Below are 13,972 nucleotides of genomic sequence, written 5' to 3'. Positions count from 1 at the left end.
GCCTTTCAAAAACGCCGCTAATAATAATAAAATCTAAAACCATTTCAATTATCTCATTCTTTGATATATTCTCAAGTAATGTTTCAATTATATTTTTTTATTATAAGTTGAAAAAATTGATATTTCGTTGTATTTATTATATATTGGTCAAATTTACATTTAAATTATAACAAATAATATTGTTTAATACAAAATGTTTTTATTAAAGAGAAGTCCTAACTCCTAACTATTTATTATTATTTTCAATCACAGTTTATTTAAACTACTTTACTAGAAAAATATATTAAATTATGAGTAAAATAAAATATCATAAAACTTAAATTGATAGTTCGATTAAATAAATCAAATAAAGTAATATAAAACACCAACTATGGTGATAAATAATATTATATATTGATAATTTTATTACCAAAAATAATTTTATATTTAGTTAATCAAACATGAACACAACAATGACCTAATAGTACCTACTCAAGAGTAAGAACGAAAATGAATGAAAAGGGACAAATGAAATTAGAGTATTAATTTTAAGTATTAATTTTAAAATATTTAATTTAATTATCATTATAGTTTAGGGTTTAATATATATGGTTTAGAGTATATATATGGTTAATTTAGGATTTAGGGTCAGTTTAAAAGTTACAATTTTAAGGTTTATAGATTATGAAATTAGGGATTATGGATTAGGGATTTTAATTTAACGGTTGTGATTCAAGGTTTATGGGTTAGGGGCTAGGGGTTAGAGGTTAAGATCAGTTATGGATTTAGAGTTTATGGATTTAAGGGTTAGAGGTTAGGGGGTTAGGTTTAGATTAATTAGTGTGTTTTTAATTAAATAATGTTTAGGGGTTAGGGATTCTGGGTTGGGTTAGGGTTTAGGGATTAGGGATTCAAGGTCGGGTTAAGGTTTAGAATTTAGATTAATTAGTGTTTTTTTAATTTATATATTAAATAAGGTTTAGGGGTTAGTGGTTAAGGGTTTGGGGTTAATAATTAGTGATTTAGGGTTTAGAGATTCAGAGTCAGGTTAGGGTTTAAGGTTTAGATTAATTAGTATTTTTTAATTTATATACTAAATAAGTTCTTATATAATTGTAAAAGAGATAATAATAAATTGTAAAGATTATTAATTTAAAATTGATATGCAATATACAATAATTGAATATAAAAATTATAAAATATGCGAGCTTTGGCGGCATTTAATCATTTTTCTTATTAAATTATACTATATTTATTTTGAGAGTACTTAATTTTTTATAAAAATCCAATTTATAAAAATAATAAAAATGAAATAAAAATTCAATTTAACTAATAATTTTTAACAGACAAAATAAAAGATTTTTTGCATAACAAAACGGTGTCGTTTTATTCTAAATGAAATAATTTTTTTGTGTCGTATTGCAAAAAATAAAATAGTTTTTTAATCTCAAAATTCCATGAGTTCCTTTGCCCCCAACATCTCGTAATACCGTTGAAATCCCTAAACCTTTTCTTTTTCTCTCCATAAATTTATATATATATATATATGCATATGACAAATGATTCATTGATTTGGTGTTTTGTTTCTCTCTGAATCAGGACAAAAGGGTTTTCCGATCTATACCAAAAGACCACAGGGATTGATCTATGGAATTCCTTTTTCAGCAGTGTATTTTCTTTTTCCTTTTTCCTTTTTCAGTTTTGTTCGATTTTTTTTTACTTATTTTCTTTCTCTCTCTACTGTTTCGAAGCCAGCTTCTCTTTTGTCGAACGCTTGAAGTAACTCAAAGAAAAACATCTACAGTTTTCTCTTCAGCAATGGAGATTGGGATCGGTCGGATCGGTTCCTGCTCTAAAGAACACCAGAAAATTTATCAAGAGTGGTTCAACTTTGCTGATTCAGGTACGATTTTAGCTTTACTTTTTGTTCAAATTTTAGTTTTACAATTTTTTAATATCTTCTTTTCGGTAGATAATGATGGACGCATTACTGGAAATGATGCAATCAAATTTTTTGGTATGTCAAATTTACCGAGACCAGATCTCAAGCAGGTCAATATTCTTCTATTTTCATCGTTTTCGGTGATTTTTATTTTTATTTATTTATTTAAGTTCAGCTTAAACTTGAAGTATCTATTAAAAAAAACATAAGGGAAGTTTTAATTGCTTCTGTTACTTGATCGTAATCTCCAAAAGTAAATCTTCAATTGAATAATTGAAGTTTGATTTTCGGTAAATTTAGCAAAATCCAAGCGAACTTTGAGTTTGATTACTGTTCTTGTTTCCTTTATGCTATTTTCTAAATGATTCAGCTACATTCTTGTTTTGATTCCTTAAAGGTGTGGGCAACTGCTGATTCTAAGAGACAGGGATTTCTTGGTTTCAAAGAATTTGTTTTTGCTATGCAGGTTAGGAGTTGCAAATTTCTTTGGATTATGATATAATATATATGCTTATTGATTTCTTCTAATCTGACTTCTTGTTACTTTTAATGCTTAGCTGGTTTCGCTGGCGCAAGAAGGTCATCAAATATCACATGATTTCCTGAATGGTGATGATATTATGATTTAGCATGTCCCTCTTTCTGAATTGCATGGTTTGAATGTTTATTTCATTCTGAAAACTTTTGAGGTGCATTTATTTATTTAGAAACTGTTTTTTGGTTGTCTTGCCAGTACATTTATAGTCTTGTATAATAGTCAGAGCTAATGTTAAGGTATGCTGATATATTGCAGTAGACTTTGAGAATATTAGACCTCCTGTAATGGAAGGCTTAGATACATTAATCATGGTATGCGGCTTCTTACTTTTACCTTCTTAAACTCTATGTTCCATATGCTTAGCGTCTAGAATTTCTAATCATTTTGCTTGATTTATTCAGAGAAAGAAACAATCTTCAAAGTCAAGTAGCCTTGAAAGCAATGGTATGACTTTCTTGTTGTAACCTTTGATGATTAGTTCTTCAAATCAAACATCACCTGCATCTCAATGGTTTTCTTCAAAATCATCAAAGAAGGTTTGTTTTGTCATTTTATAGTTGATCTTCCTTTGCTGCTGATGCTCTTGTTACTACCATTTTAGTCTAGGTATAGGGTTATAAATAATTCCTTTATTTATATCAAATTCATATTTGTCTCTTTATTTTACTTCCATAACACTTACGTTTTTTAGCTTTGGTATTTGTGTTGTTAATGATGGTAATATCTGTCTAATTCCTTTACTTGATCCTTTTTTAGTGTGTTTTTATTTATCTGCATCCTTCGCATGTGTAACTAATCCTTTCTTGTGTAGAACAGATATCTTTGTCCTCTGTGACTTCAATTATAGGCGGCTTAAAGAGATTGTACCTTCAGAAGTTGAAGCCTTTAGAAGTTACATATCATTTTAATGATTTTGTATCCCCATTGTTGGTGAGTGAGTTGTAGATCCAACTCTGTTTTAACTCTATGTTGTTAATGATTTTCTATGTAAGTCTTATACATAATTTATTATACATAATTTTTTTCTTGATTTATTTATGTGTTCTTGTTACTGTAAAATTACATATACAGCATGAATTAGTGTAAAAAGAAAAAAATGGTTGAAGTTGAGCAGGTGTAGACAATATTTCATTCTTTATACATCTCTCTTTCTTACTCTCTAGTGCCCTTCTGTTTTTCAGCTGGTGTTCCATGCACCACAGTTCCTTTTGAAGAATGAAAATTGAAGCTTTTTCTTTCCATGTTCTCAGATCATGGAAAATTCTTTATACATTATCATCACTGATGGTAGTACCTCTGGAAAATTCTTCTGTTCACATATCATGAAGAACAATATTTCCCATGGGGACATAGAAGAAGTTTAATCAATTTGCTTGCAAAAACTCTTCAAGGTCTATCTCTTTCATCTTCTTAATTAATTGTTAATCTTCCCAATGGCCACCTACCAAAGAAAACGACGTTTTGCCAATCAAACTAGGTATGTGTTTTCTTGGTTTTTTTTATATATATTCTTTTCTTTTGACAAAAAACTTGAGGTTTAATTAAATTTGACTAAGGACTTGGAGCTGAACTAATTTGATTCTTGTTTTTTATTTTATTTTATTTTATTTTATTGGCAAGAAAGATAAAATATTTTATTTATCAAATAATCTAAAAGATTTTGAATTCATGATTATTGGTTTTGTGAGCATATTAGACAAGACAAAATTTATGTTTAATGCATGATTATTGAACTTGTTTCATTTGTTATCCTTTTTGCAATAGGAGGAACTGAGGTATCAACTATTTGCAGTTGTGAAACATTCAGATTCAGACCTACTTCTGGACACTATGTTTGCTACATTCGATCCTCTCCTAATATGTGGCATAAGATGAATGATTCAAGGGTAAGCGTTGATGAATTTGTTCACATTTTAATGTGCATTCTGGTTTTTACTAAGGATAGTTACTAACATATCCAGTTTCTGAACTGGATACAATGTGTTCTTGTTGAAAGTTTCTTGCTTATGAAGGATACCTTACAGAGGGTTCTGTTTCCTCACTGCTTTAAATATTTTGCTTGTTCTTTAAGCATTTGGATCTGATAATTTCACTAATATTGCAAATTTCCATCCTAAGTTTGAAATTTAAGTGTCAACTTGTAATATACTTGGTAACATTTTGATGGTACTTAGAATAATAATGCATAATGGTCATGTTCTGTCTTTTGTAGGTTACTTGTGTTGAAGAAGTTGTGCTGTCCCAAGAAGCCTACATTTTGCTCTATGCTAAACAGGGTATACCTTGGTTTTCAACTGCAATTGAAGTGCAAAAGCCTTGTGCAGACCCTGGAATTTCTGATTCTTCACCGAAGTCCTAGATGACATAGACTTTGCCTCCAATCTTGAGATAGAAAAGAGTGTCAATTGCAGCACCAATGAAACTAAAGATGTTGCTGATAGAGCTTCAACTCAATTCTCTTGTGATGTGTATAGTCATAGGCAGATTCAAGTAGTTAGTTTGTTTCTCATATGTATTATTTATTTTAGTTTTGATTTTAAATTTTTATTTTAATATTTACGACAACTTGAGTTCTAAATTTTAGATTTTAATTGTGTTATTAATTTATTATTTTAAATTCTAAAACTAAATTAATTAATTTTTATATTTAGTTTTAAAGTTAATATTTTCATAGAAAATTTAATTTAAATAATATATTTTATTTATCCTTAAAAATATATTTAAAGTTCAAATTTAAAAAATAAAATAAAATATAATATTTATCATAAAAATAAATATTATTTGATTAGATTAAAATTTTTTAAAGGTTATGTTTTTAGTGCGTTTTTGCGAGAAGCACCGCTAAAGGTCTTGATCTTTAGCGGCGTTTGTGGGAAAGCACCGCTAAAGGTCGTGGTCTTTAGCGGCGTTTGTGGGAAAAGCGCCGCTAAAGGTCGTGGTCTTTAGCGGCGTTTGTGGAAAAAGCGCTGCTAAAGATCATGGTCTTTAGCGGCGTTTGTGAGAAAAGCGCCTCTAAAGATCATGGTCTTTAGCGGTGTTTGTGAGAAAAGCGCCGCTAAAGGTCATGGTCTTTAGCGGCATTTGTGAGAGAAGCGCCGCTAAAGGTCATTATCTTTAGCGGCGTTTGTTTCTAAAAACGCCGCTAAAGTTACGACGCTGCCATTAGTGGCGTTTTTTGTGGCGCTTCTCAAAACGCCGCAAATACTTTTAGCGGCGCTAAAAAGCGCCACTAAAGACCTAAAAAAGCGCCACTAAAAGCCTGTTTTGGTGTAGTGATACAAGCATTACTGGGTCGAGGGTTGATGGTTGGATGCTGAATCACATTTCGAGACTTTAAGATCTATTAGAACCTATGCACGAGAATAAACAACCTTACGCTAAGTGATAAAGCTTAGTGTTACTTTCATGCTTCAAGTTAATATACCAATATCATTTGTCATAAGAACACAACCAATTCAAGTTCTATATTCCACCATTTCATATATCATTCATGCCAAGTACTTCAACCAACATGTCAATTAAGCTTATGACAGTTATATATACCAACTCAGTTGACATATGTCAATAAACATACCATATCAACTCTCTAACCATAAGGTACTTGTACTTACATTTCACAACATATCTGTAACACCTCTCGCCCAACCCGATCGTTGGACTCGAGCTATAAGATGCCACATTCGTTACCATAGAAATTACAGTCAAATATGCAGTAAAAAATCATTCACACATGCAATTAAGTGATAACAACATTCAAATCATGTTAAACAATCAATTCCGAGTCTTAATTGAGCTTACGAAAGCTCTTCTGTCAACTTGAACATGAAATATGACCAAATTAAAAAGTTTTAAAATTTCAGGGTCGACATCGTGATGTCATCTTTTCCACGTCATGACATCGCCAAAAAAATATGTCACGTTACAAAGTCAAGCCAGTCGATATTGCCACGAGAAAGATGGTTGTCGAGACGTAGACCATATTTTTGGTAAAAATAAACCATTTTGGTACATATTTCAAGTTTCCAAAAACAACTATTCAATATATTAACAAATCACCACATTAACTTGATTCAAAACTTGCCAAATCATGCTAACAAGTTCAAACATTCAAATTCAGCATCTAAACAAATCAATCAACACTTATTCATTAATTAAATCTAAACATTTCAAATCCCATTACAACCTAGTAACTAAGTTAAGAAATTTTCAAATTTTACCTATGCCTAATCACATTGAAACTTACCTCTCCACCTTATTTACCTAACTTGTGAACATTATGCACGTATATGACATATAAGCCTTAAGTTCAACCATCAACCATAAAAACTAGGCCACATTTTGCAAGCATGATTCAAGTTATAATTGTTTAAATGCATTTCCATTTCATTCACCAATCAAACAAGCTACCATATCTACCTCTTTTCATATCATTCCATATGCCACACACTTAGCTATAGATTATCACATCATTAAGCATGAAATATGTAACACCTCTAACCCGTATCCATCGCCGGAACAACGTTACGGAGTATTACCGGAGTTTACAAATCAAATAGATAGAAATTTCAAACATTTTATATCATATAATGTTGATTGTCAAAAACTAATCGGAATCAAACATATTGTCCTTTATACAAGTCCTGGAGGCCCAAAATACACGTTAGAAACAAGTCGGGACTAAATCGGATACTCAAAGAATTTTTTAGAAAACATTGAAATTTTTCAAAGCTGATGGGGTCACACGGCCATGTGGCCAAAATGTGTGATGCACACGGCCAAGAGACACGCTCGTGTCTTAGGTCGTGTGGACATTCGAAATAAGGACAAACGGTCCTGTCCAAGCCCGTGCCCGTGCTCGTGTAACTCTCTGACTTGGGTCACACGGCCAAGCCACACTCCCGTGTGCTAGGCCGTGTGAGCATACTGACTTGCGTTCTAAAAAGATACAAGGGACATACAGCTGTGTCTCCTGGCTGTGTGTCACACACGGCTGAGACACATGCCTGTGTAGACGAAAATAGGTCATTTTCCAAGCCACATTTCTCACCCAATTTGACAACAACCTAAACTCAACATTTTGCACATCAACAAGCCATAACAAGGCATTCAAAACAAGCCAAAATCAAGTCTTAAACATGCAATATCACCACGTACAACCAATATGCCCTTAGGCGCCTCAAATGACAACTTAAAAACATGTCAACCATGTATCCAAACTTACCTAAATGACCAAATACATATATGCATAATTCCAAATGGTACGAAATATACCATTCTAACAAACATCAATATACCTACAACTTTTCCGTAACAAAGCACTAAACCACACTAAGGTATAACACATACCATAAAACATATATACCATATACATATTCAACTATCATTTCATCTTCTATCATTCAAACAAACAAGCCAAACATTAACCATAATAAGGTTACTCACATAAATGTCAAACTTTGTATTATATCATCAATATAACAAAACTCAACCAAGTCAAATGACCATTTCAACATTCAAACACATAGACCAACATTAACCAGAATACCTATCCATGCCATTATAACCAATATAAAAACACCCGAAAGTACCGATAGAACTGATGGATAGTGTGATATAGCTCAGACAAACTTCCAACCCGATCGAGCTTTCGATAATCTGAAAAGTACAGATGAACAACTACGTAAGCAATGAATGCTTAGTAAGCCCGTATAAACTTTAATTATATCAATCTATTTCTAATATGAAATTTATACAAATCAAGAACAAACATATATCGATACCACACGGATCATGAAACCATATTCAACAACTCACAAAATGAGTAAATCCATAGCATCACTTATACATATTATCCCTAGTATCGTAGGATTTTAAACAACTTTAAACTCCTCCAAATTTCTTTATTTTCATTTGCATTTCTTTACTTTCCACACCTGTTCCATATGCATAACACATAAGTCATAAGCATATCATACAACCATAGCGACAAGCTAGTGCATTTAAACATAACCCCTTTTTGAATTAATCACATGATAAGTCATTTCATAAGAAATTGCATAATTTAAACCTTACCACTCTTTCATAAGCACTAGCATATTTTCATTTAAGAACTTACCATTTCAAAGCAACTTATAAGTAAACATATTACCATTCAACCAATAGCTTTGCACTTGCCTAAGCATCAAACAACAACATTTGTTAGCATACTTGAACATATTTCATATAAATTCAACATCGATAACCTTATTATCTCAACATGTCACACTTGAGTTTATTACTTGTCTCAACTTACATAATTTCCATGTATCAACATATCAAAGATATTCATATATGTACATGTCATAATACATATCATTCTCTTACCATTACTTCATATACTGTAACACCCCTTACCCATGTCTAATGTAATTCCCACAATTTTTGGTGATTTTTCAAAGTTATACAATTGCTGCTGTCCAAAACTGTTTTATTGCAAATTTTACTTTTTCATGATTTCTTTGTATTAACATTTATTTAGACACACATAACATTAAAGTATATCCATAACTAGTCATTCCAATAGCTAATCATTATCATATATTTTCATGCCATTCATTGGTCAATTCCACCTATACATCAACAACAAAGACTTAAACATATCATGTCTCAATTTAATTTGGCCTAAAAGCCTCACACAATCATCAATCAAATTTACCACATATTTAGACCTCATAAGTATAAACCTATAATCACAAGGTCATCACAAGATCATTCTCATAAGTATGACTTACAAATTTACATTCTTACCAAATGTCCAATATATATCCAGTTCATTACTAATGAATTTTTCGTACATACCTGTATCCTTTCAAAATGATCATACCTTGCCTTTTCTTTGACATAATCTTTGGATTACCCGTTGAACCACTTGGAATACTAAGGGTACTCGGGAAAACTCGTACATAATGTATCGTACAAATGCCATGTCCCAGACATTGTCTTACGTGGAAATCTCATATCGATGCAAATAGCCCAGCTATGGTCTTACACGAAGTCTCATATCGATGCCATATCCCAGATATGGTCTTATACAAAATCTCAAATCAATATCGATGCCATATCCCAGATATGGTCTTATACAGTATCTCAAATCAATTCGACAATATATATACATATACAAATCAATTCGGCAATGTACATATCTACATATAAATCAATTCGGCAATATATAAAACAAATACATTTGAATTCAAAAACATTTATTTACTTATGAACTTACCTCATATGTAAACGAACAGATCAGATCAACTATTTGTTAACTTTCGATTTCCTCCGATATAAATCCGATTTCTTTCTTTCTTGATCTATATGAATTCAAATTTAACTCATTTAATCAAATATTCATTCAATTTCATCCAAAAATACCTATTTGGACATTTTTGCACTTTAGCCCCTAAAGTTTCACATTTATTCAATTTAATCCCTATTTCACGAATACACAAAATTCACACAATTCAAAATAACCCAAGCTTAGCCGAATTACTATAGTGCTCCTAGTAGCCCAACACTTTCATCTATTTCACATTTCAACCACTCAATTTGCATATTTCACAATTTAATCCCTATTTGACATTTTTGTCAAAAATCACTTTACAAAACATTTTAATCTATCAACAATTATTCATTTTTCATCATCAACATTCAAAAACATCAAGATATCATCAATGGTAACTCACAAATTCATCCACCAATTCAAAAATTAGGGCATGGGCTAGTTAGAACACGAAACAATGATCTCAAAAACGTAAAAATTATCAAAAACGGGACAAACGATACTCGCATGTAAGCAAAATGGGGTTGGCCGAAAGTTTAACCTTCCATGGCTTCTTTCTCTTTCAATTTTCGGTTGAATAATGGTTAAAGATGATAACTTTGCCTTTTTGTTTTATTTGTTTTGTCATTTTTAACCAATTTACATAATTAACCTTTATAAACATTATTTATTACACAAAATGCCAAACCATCATATTCCACTATCTCTTTAATGGGCTAATTACCAAATAAGAACTTCCACACTAAATTTCTATCTTTAGCTAATAGAGAACAACTTTTACACTTTACACGATTTAGTCCTTTTTACCGAATTAAGCATTCAAACAGTAAAATTTCTTTACGAAACTTTCACACATATATAATCACATGTTGTAAATACCAAAAATAATATTAAAACAATTTTCTAACCTCCAATTTATGGTTCCAAAACCACTATTCTGATTTAACTAAAATCAGGCTGCTACATATACATATATCATCCATTTCAATATATCAATATATCATGTACCATCATTTCCATTCATTTCATGTATATACCTGTATTAGTTCGTATCAAACTCATATTATAACAACCCGATTTTGGGCCTAGTCAGAACAGTGGTTTCAAGACCACAAAATTTTGTGAAAATTTCATTCAAAAATTTCGACGTTTGAGCACTCAATTTAGTAAAAAGGATTAAATTTAAAAAGTGCAAAAATTAAGTTCTACATGTTAGAAGTGTCCAATTGTGATGAAATTTTAAATTGAAGATCTTTATATGGTAATTAGACCATTGGTTAAGTTGGTGGACAAAAATGGACATGGTTAGGCATGTTTCCAAAGTTTTTCATTAAGGGCATTTTAGTCATTTAGTAATTAAAATAAATTAAAAACAAAATTAAAAGCCAATTTTTGTCCATCTTCAAGATAGGGGCCAAAATTTGCATGGAGAAAACATGGCTAGGGTTTTCAAGCTTCCAAGCTCGATTGTAAGTCCGTTCTAGCCCCATTTTTAATGATTTTCACGTTTTTGAAATCCTTGTAACATGATTTATTTATTTCTACCATTTATTTGAGATATGATAAAGGTACATGTTTTGACAAATGTTAGAATTTTGTGTTTTTTGATGGTTAATGGTAGATTATGCATGTTTATGGTTAGAGAAACAACTTTTACTAAGCGATTTTCGGCGAAAATGCATAAAAGGACTAGTTTGTAAAAGGATTGTAAAATGTGTGTGTGAATAAGTGAAAATTGTGGACTGCTATAGTTATGAAAATAGTTTGGCTGGGCATAAAATGCAAGGAAATTGAATAAAAATTATTTTACGAGTCTAGGGGTAAAATCGTAATTTTGTGAAATTTTAGGGGTAAAAATGTAATTTTTCTAAAGTATGATTTTTTGACTAAATTGAATAATGTGAGTGTTAAATAAGTTTGTAAGTGAATAATGCCTTGTTTTAATTTTATTTAATATATTGTTGAGATACGATTGAATATAGAATAAATATTTGATGTAGATTACAAAAATGTGGTTAAATTTGAAAAAGTTGGTAAAATGTTGTAAAATAAGGTTCCCAATTGAACACTCGGATTAGACCGGGATTCATTGAATGTAAGGGGTTACTAAGTGCAGATTCCCCGAATCACTGATCAAAAAGGGGTTACTAAGTGCAGATTTCCCGAGGGGTTGCTAAGTGTTGATTCCTGGAATTATTGATTCTAAAGGTGGTTGCTAAGTGCTGATTCCACCGTATCCTTGATTGTGAAAGGGGTTGCTATGTGCTAATTCCCCGTATCACTAAATATAAGTTGGTTGCTAAGTGCTGATTCCACCGAGTAACGGTTAATATTCCGAAGTGTTCATTGGGGAAATTGGACAAGTGAAAGTACATGTGAAATGAATAAGATTACGTGATGAATATTGGGTTCGATATTTAATCGACCCTTGAGTAAGATGATATGAAGTAATGAAACTATTAAAGAGTAAATTTAGAAATAAAATAGTTTTGAACAACAACAGTTGTGTGACTTTGAAAAATCACCAAAAATTGAGTAAAATGAATTAGAGGCTAAATAATGTATGAAATCAAAGCTTAATGAGTCTACATTCACATAAAAGAGATAGATCAAGCAAAAGAGTTTAATATTATGAGATATTTTAATTTTAGTGAGATAGGGCCAGAATGATTTCTAAATCCCTATTCGAATTTGGAAAATCATTAAAATTTTAAAAAATAATTATGGGCTAAAATTTATATGTTTATAATCTTGAATGAGTCTATTTTCAAAAGAAACAAACGAGAACATTATTTGAATTTTGTACAATGAGATAATTAATTTTTAGTGAAGAGGGGTCGAAACTGTCGAGAAGTGAAATAGGGAAAACTTTAAAGAATAAACTGTACTTATTGGCTAACCCAAAAATTCTGAAAATTTTATGGTAAAAATATATATGAGTCTAGTTTTGGATAAAATTAATTGATCTTAATTTGGAGCTCTGTAGCTCAAGATATAAATAAATTAGTGACTCTGACTCATACAGACAGCTTGAATTTACATACAGGAAAATAGTGAAGGTATGGATAATGTGGTTTAAGTGTGTTATACACATTAAGGATGTGGAATGGAGAGGAGGAGGAGGAAATTTGGAAAATATATGAATTATTTGTGTATAATTAGTCATATGTTCGATTATAATTGATAAACGATGAAATAGAAATGATGCTTATATTTGTGCATTATTGGTCATGGTTTAAGCTCATATGGGAAAATAAAGTTTCATAGTATGTGTGTATGGTATATTGGGTATATGATTTGGCATGAAGTAATGTCATGAATGGTTTATGAATTAACTCATGTTGGTAAGTTTGATACATGAACAAATGTTGTGCTCATCCATACTTATAATGTTTATGCTATATGTTTATTTGGCTAACATATTTGGTGTATATGCTTAGACTTTGGCCAAGTTGTGGTTGGATTATGCCACGTTAAACTTATAAGTTATGCATTGAAATGGTAAGTGCCTAAATGGAAATATGCATGTGATCAAGAAAGGGGTGATAAGATTTAAATTATGCAATCTCTAGTGAAATGGTTTATCATGTGGTTAGTTCCAAAAAGAATTATGTTTAAATGCACTAGCTTGCGACTATGGTTGAATGATATGTTTATGTCTTGTGTGATATGCATAGGAAACGGGTATAGAAAGGTAATGAAATAGTAAGTTCATACTTGAAGTGTAAAATGACGAAAAAGGGGATAATGAGTTGAATTGATGTTGTTATTTAAGCTAAAGTGATATTTTCATTGCAAAATTGAGAATTTCATAGATGTGTTAATGAATGGTATAATCAATAAACATTGAGTTAAATGGTAAATTGCTAGTGATATTATTTGAATTGTAAGCATGAGAAATTGTGAAATGAATGAAAAGGAAATGAAGCATTGCATTGCATGAGTATGTATCGGGTCTAGTAGGCCCTATTTATTATGAATATAATATTTTGAGGATATATAGTGAAGAATTATAAAAGTATGTTAATAATTTAAAATTTTTAATTTAGATGAAATTTTATAACTCGGTTCAATACGTTTACAAGGGTATATGTTCTGGTAATGCCTCGTACCCTATTCCGGTGTCGAATACGGGTAAGGGGTGTTACACATATCGTCTCGTAACAGAACATTTCTCGTTGAACCATTTAGACTATCAAAT

General features: G+C 30.9%; 1 protein-coding gene across 6 annotated transcripts; it reads left to right on the top strand.

The window, feature by feature from the left end:
- Positions 1–1,416: 1,416 nt before the first annotated feature.
- LOC105796334 (EH domain-containing protein 1-like) lies at positions 1,417–5,037 on the top strand. Of its 6 annotated transcripts, none has more exons than XM_052633778.1 (12): positions 1,417–1,462; positions 1,579–1,648; positions 1,735–1,882; positions 1,952–2,031; positions 2,319–2,387; positions 2,479–2,530; positions 2,718–2,770; positions 2,861–2,903; positions 3,276–3,389; positions 3,641–3,936; positions 4,224–4,345; positions 4,672–5,037. In XM_052633778.1, the coding sequence occupies exons 1-9, from the start codon at positions 1,437–1,439 to the stop codon at positions 3,365–3,367; spliced, it is 633 nt and encodes a 210-aa protein (XP_052489738.1). In that variant the 5' UTR covers positions 1,417–1,436; the 3' UTR covers positions 3,368–3,389; positions 3,641–3,936; positions 4,224–4,345; positions 4,672–5,037. The 6 variants fall into 6 exon arrangements, with proteins under 6 accessions (XP_052489738.1, XP_052489737.1, XP_052489736.1 ...); XM_052633777.1 differs by having other exon boundaries at positions 2,715–2,770; positions 3,710–3,936; XM_052633776.1 differs by having other exon boundaries at positions 2,715–2,770.
- The last annotated feature ends 8,935 nt before the right edge of the window (positions 5,038–13,972 follow it).

Source organism: Gossypium raimondii, chromosome 7 (genome assembly GCF_025698545.1).
Source record: "Gossypium raimondii isolate GPD5lz chromosome 7, ASM2569854v1, whole genome shotgun sequence".
NCBI lineage: Eukaryota > Viridiplantae > Streptophyta > Magnoliopsida > Malvales > Malvaceae > Gossypium > Gossypium raimondii.
The sequence above is the reverse complement of the archived record's forward strand: the minus strand, read 5'-3'. Positions and strand labels throughout refer to the sequence as shown.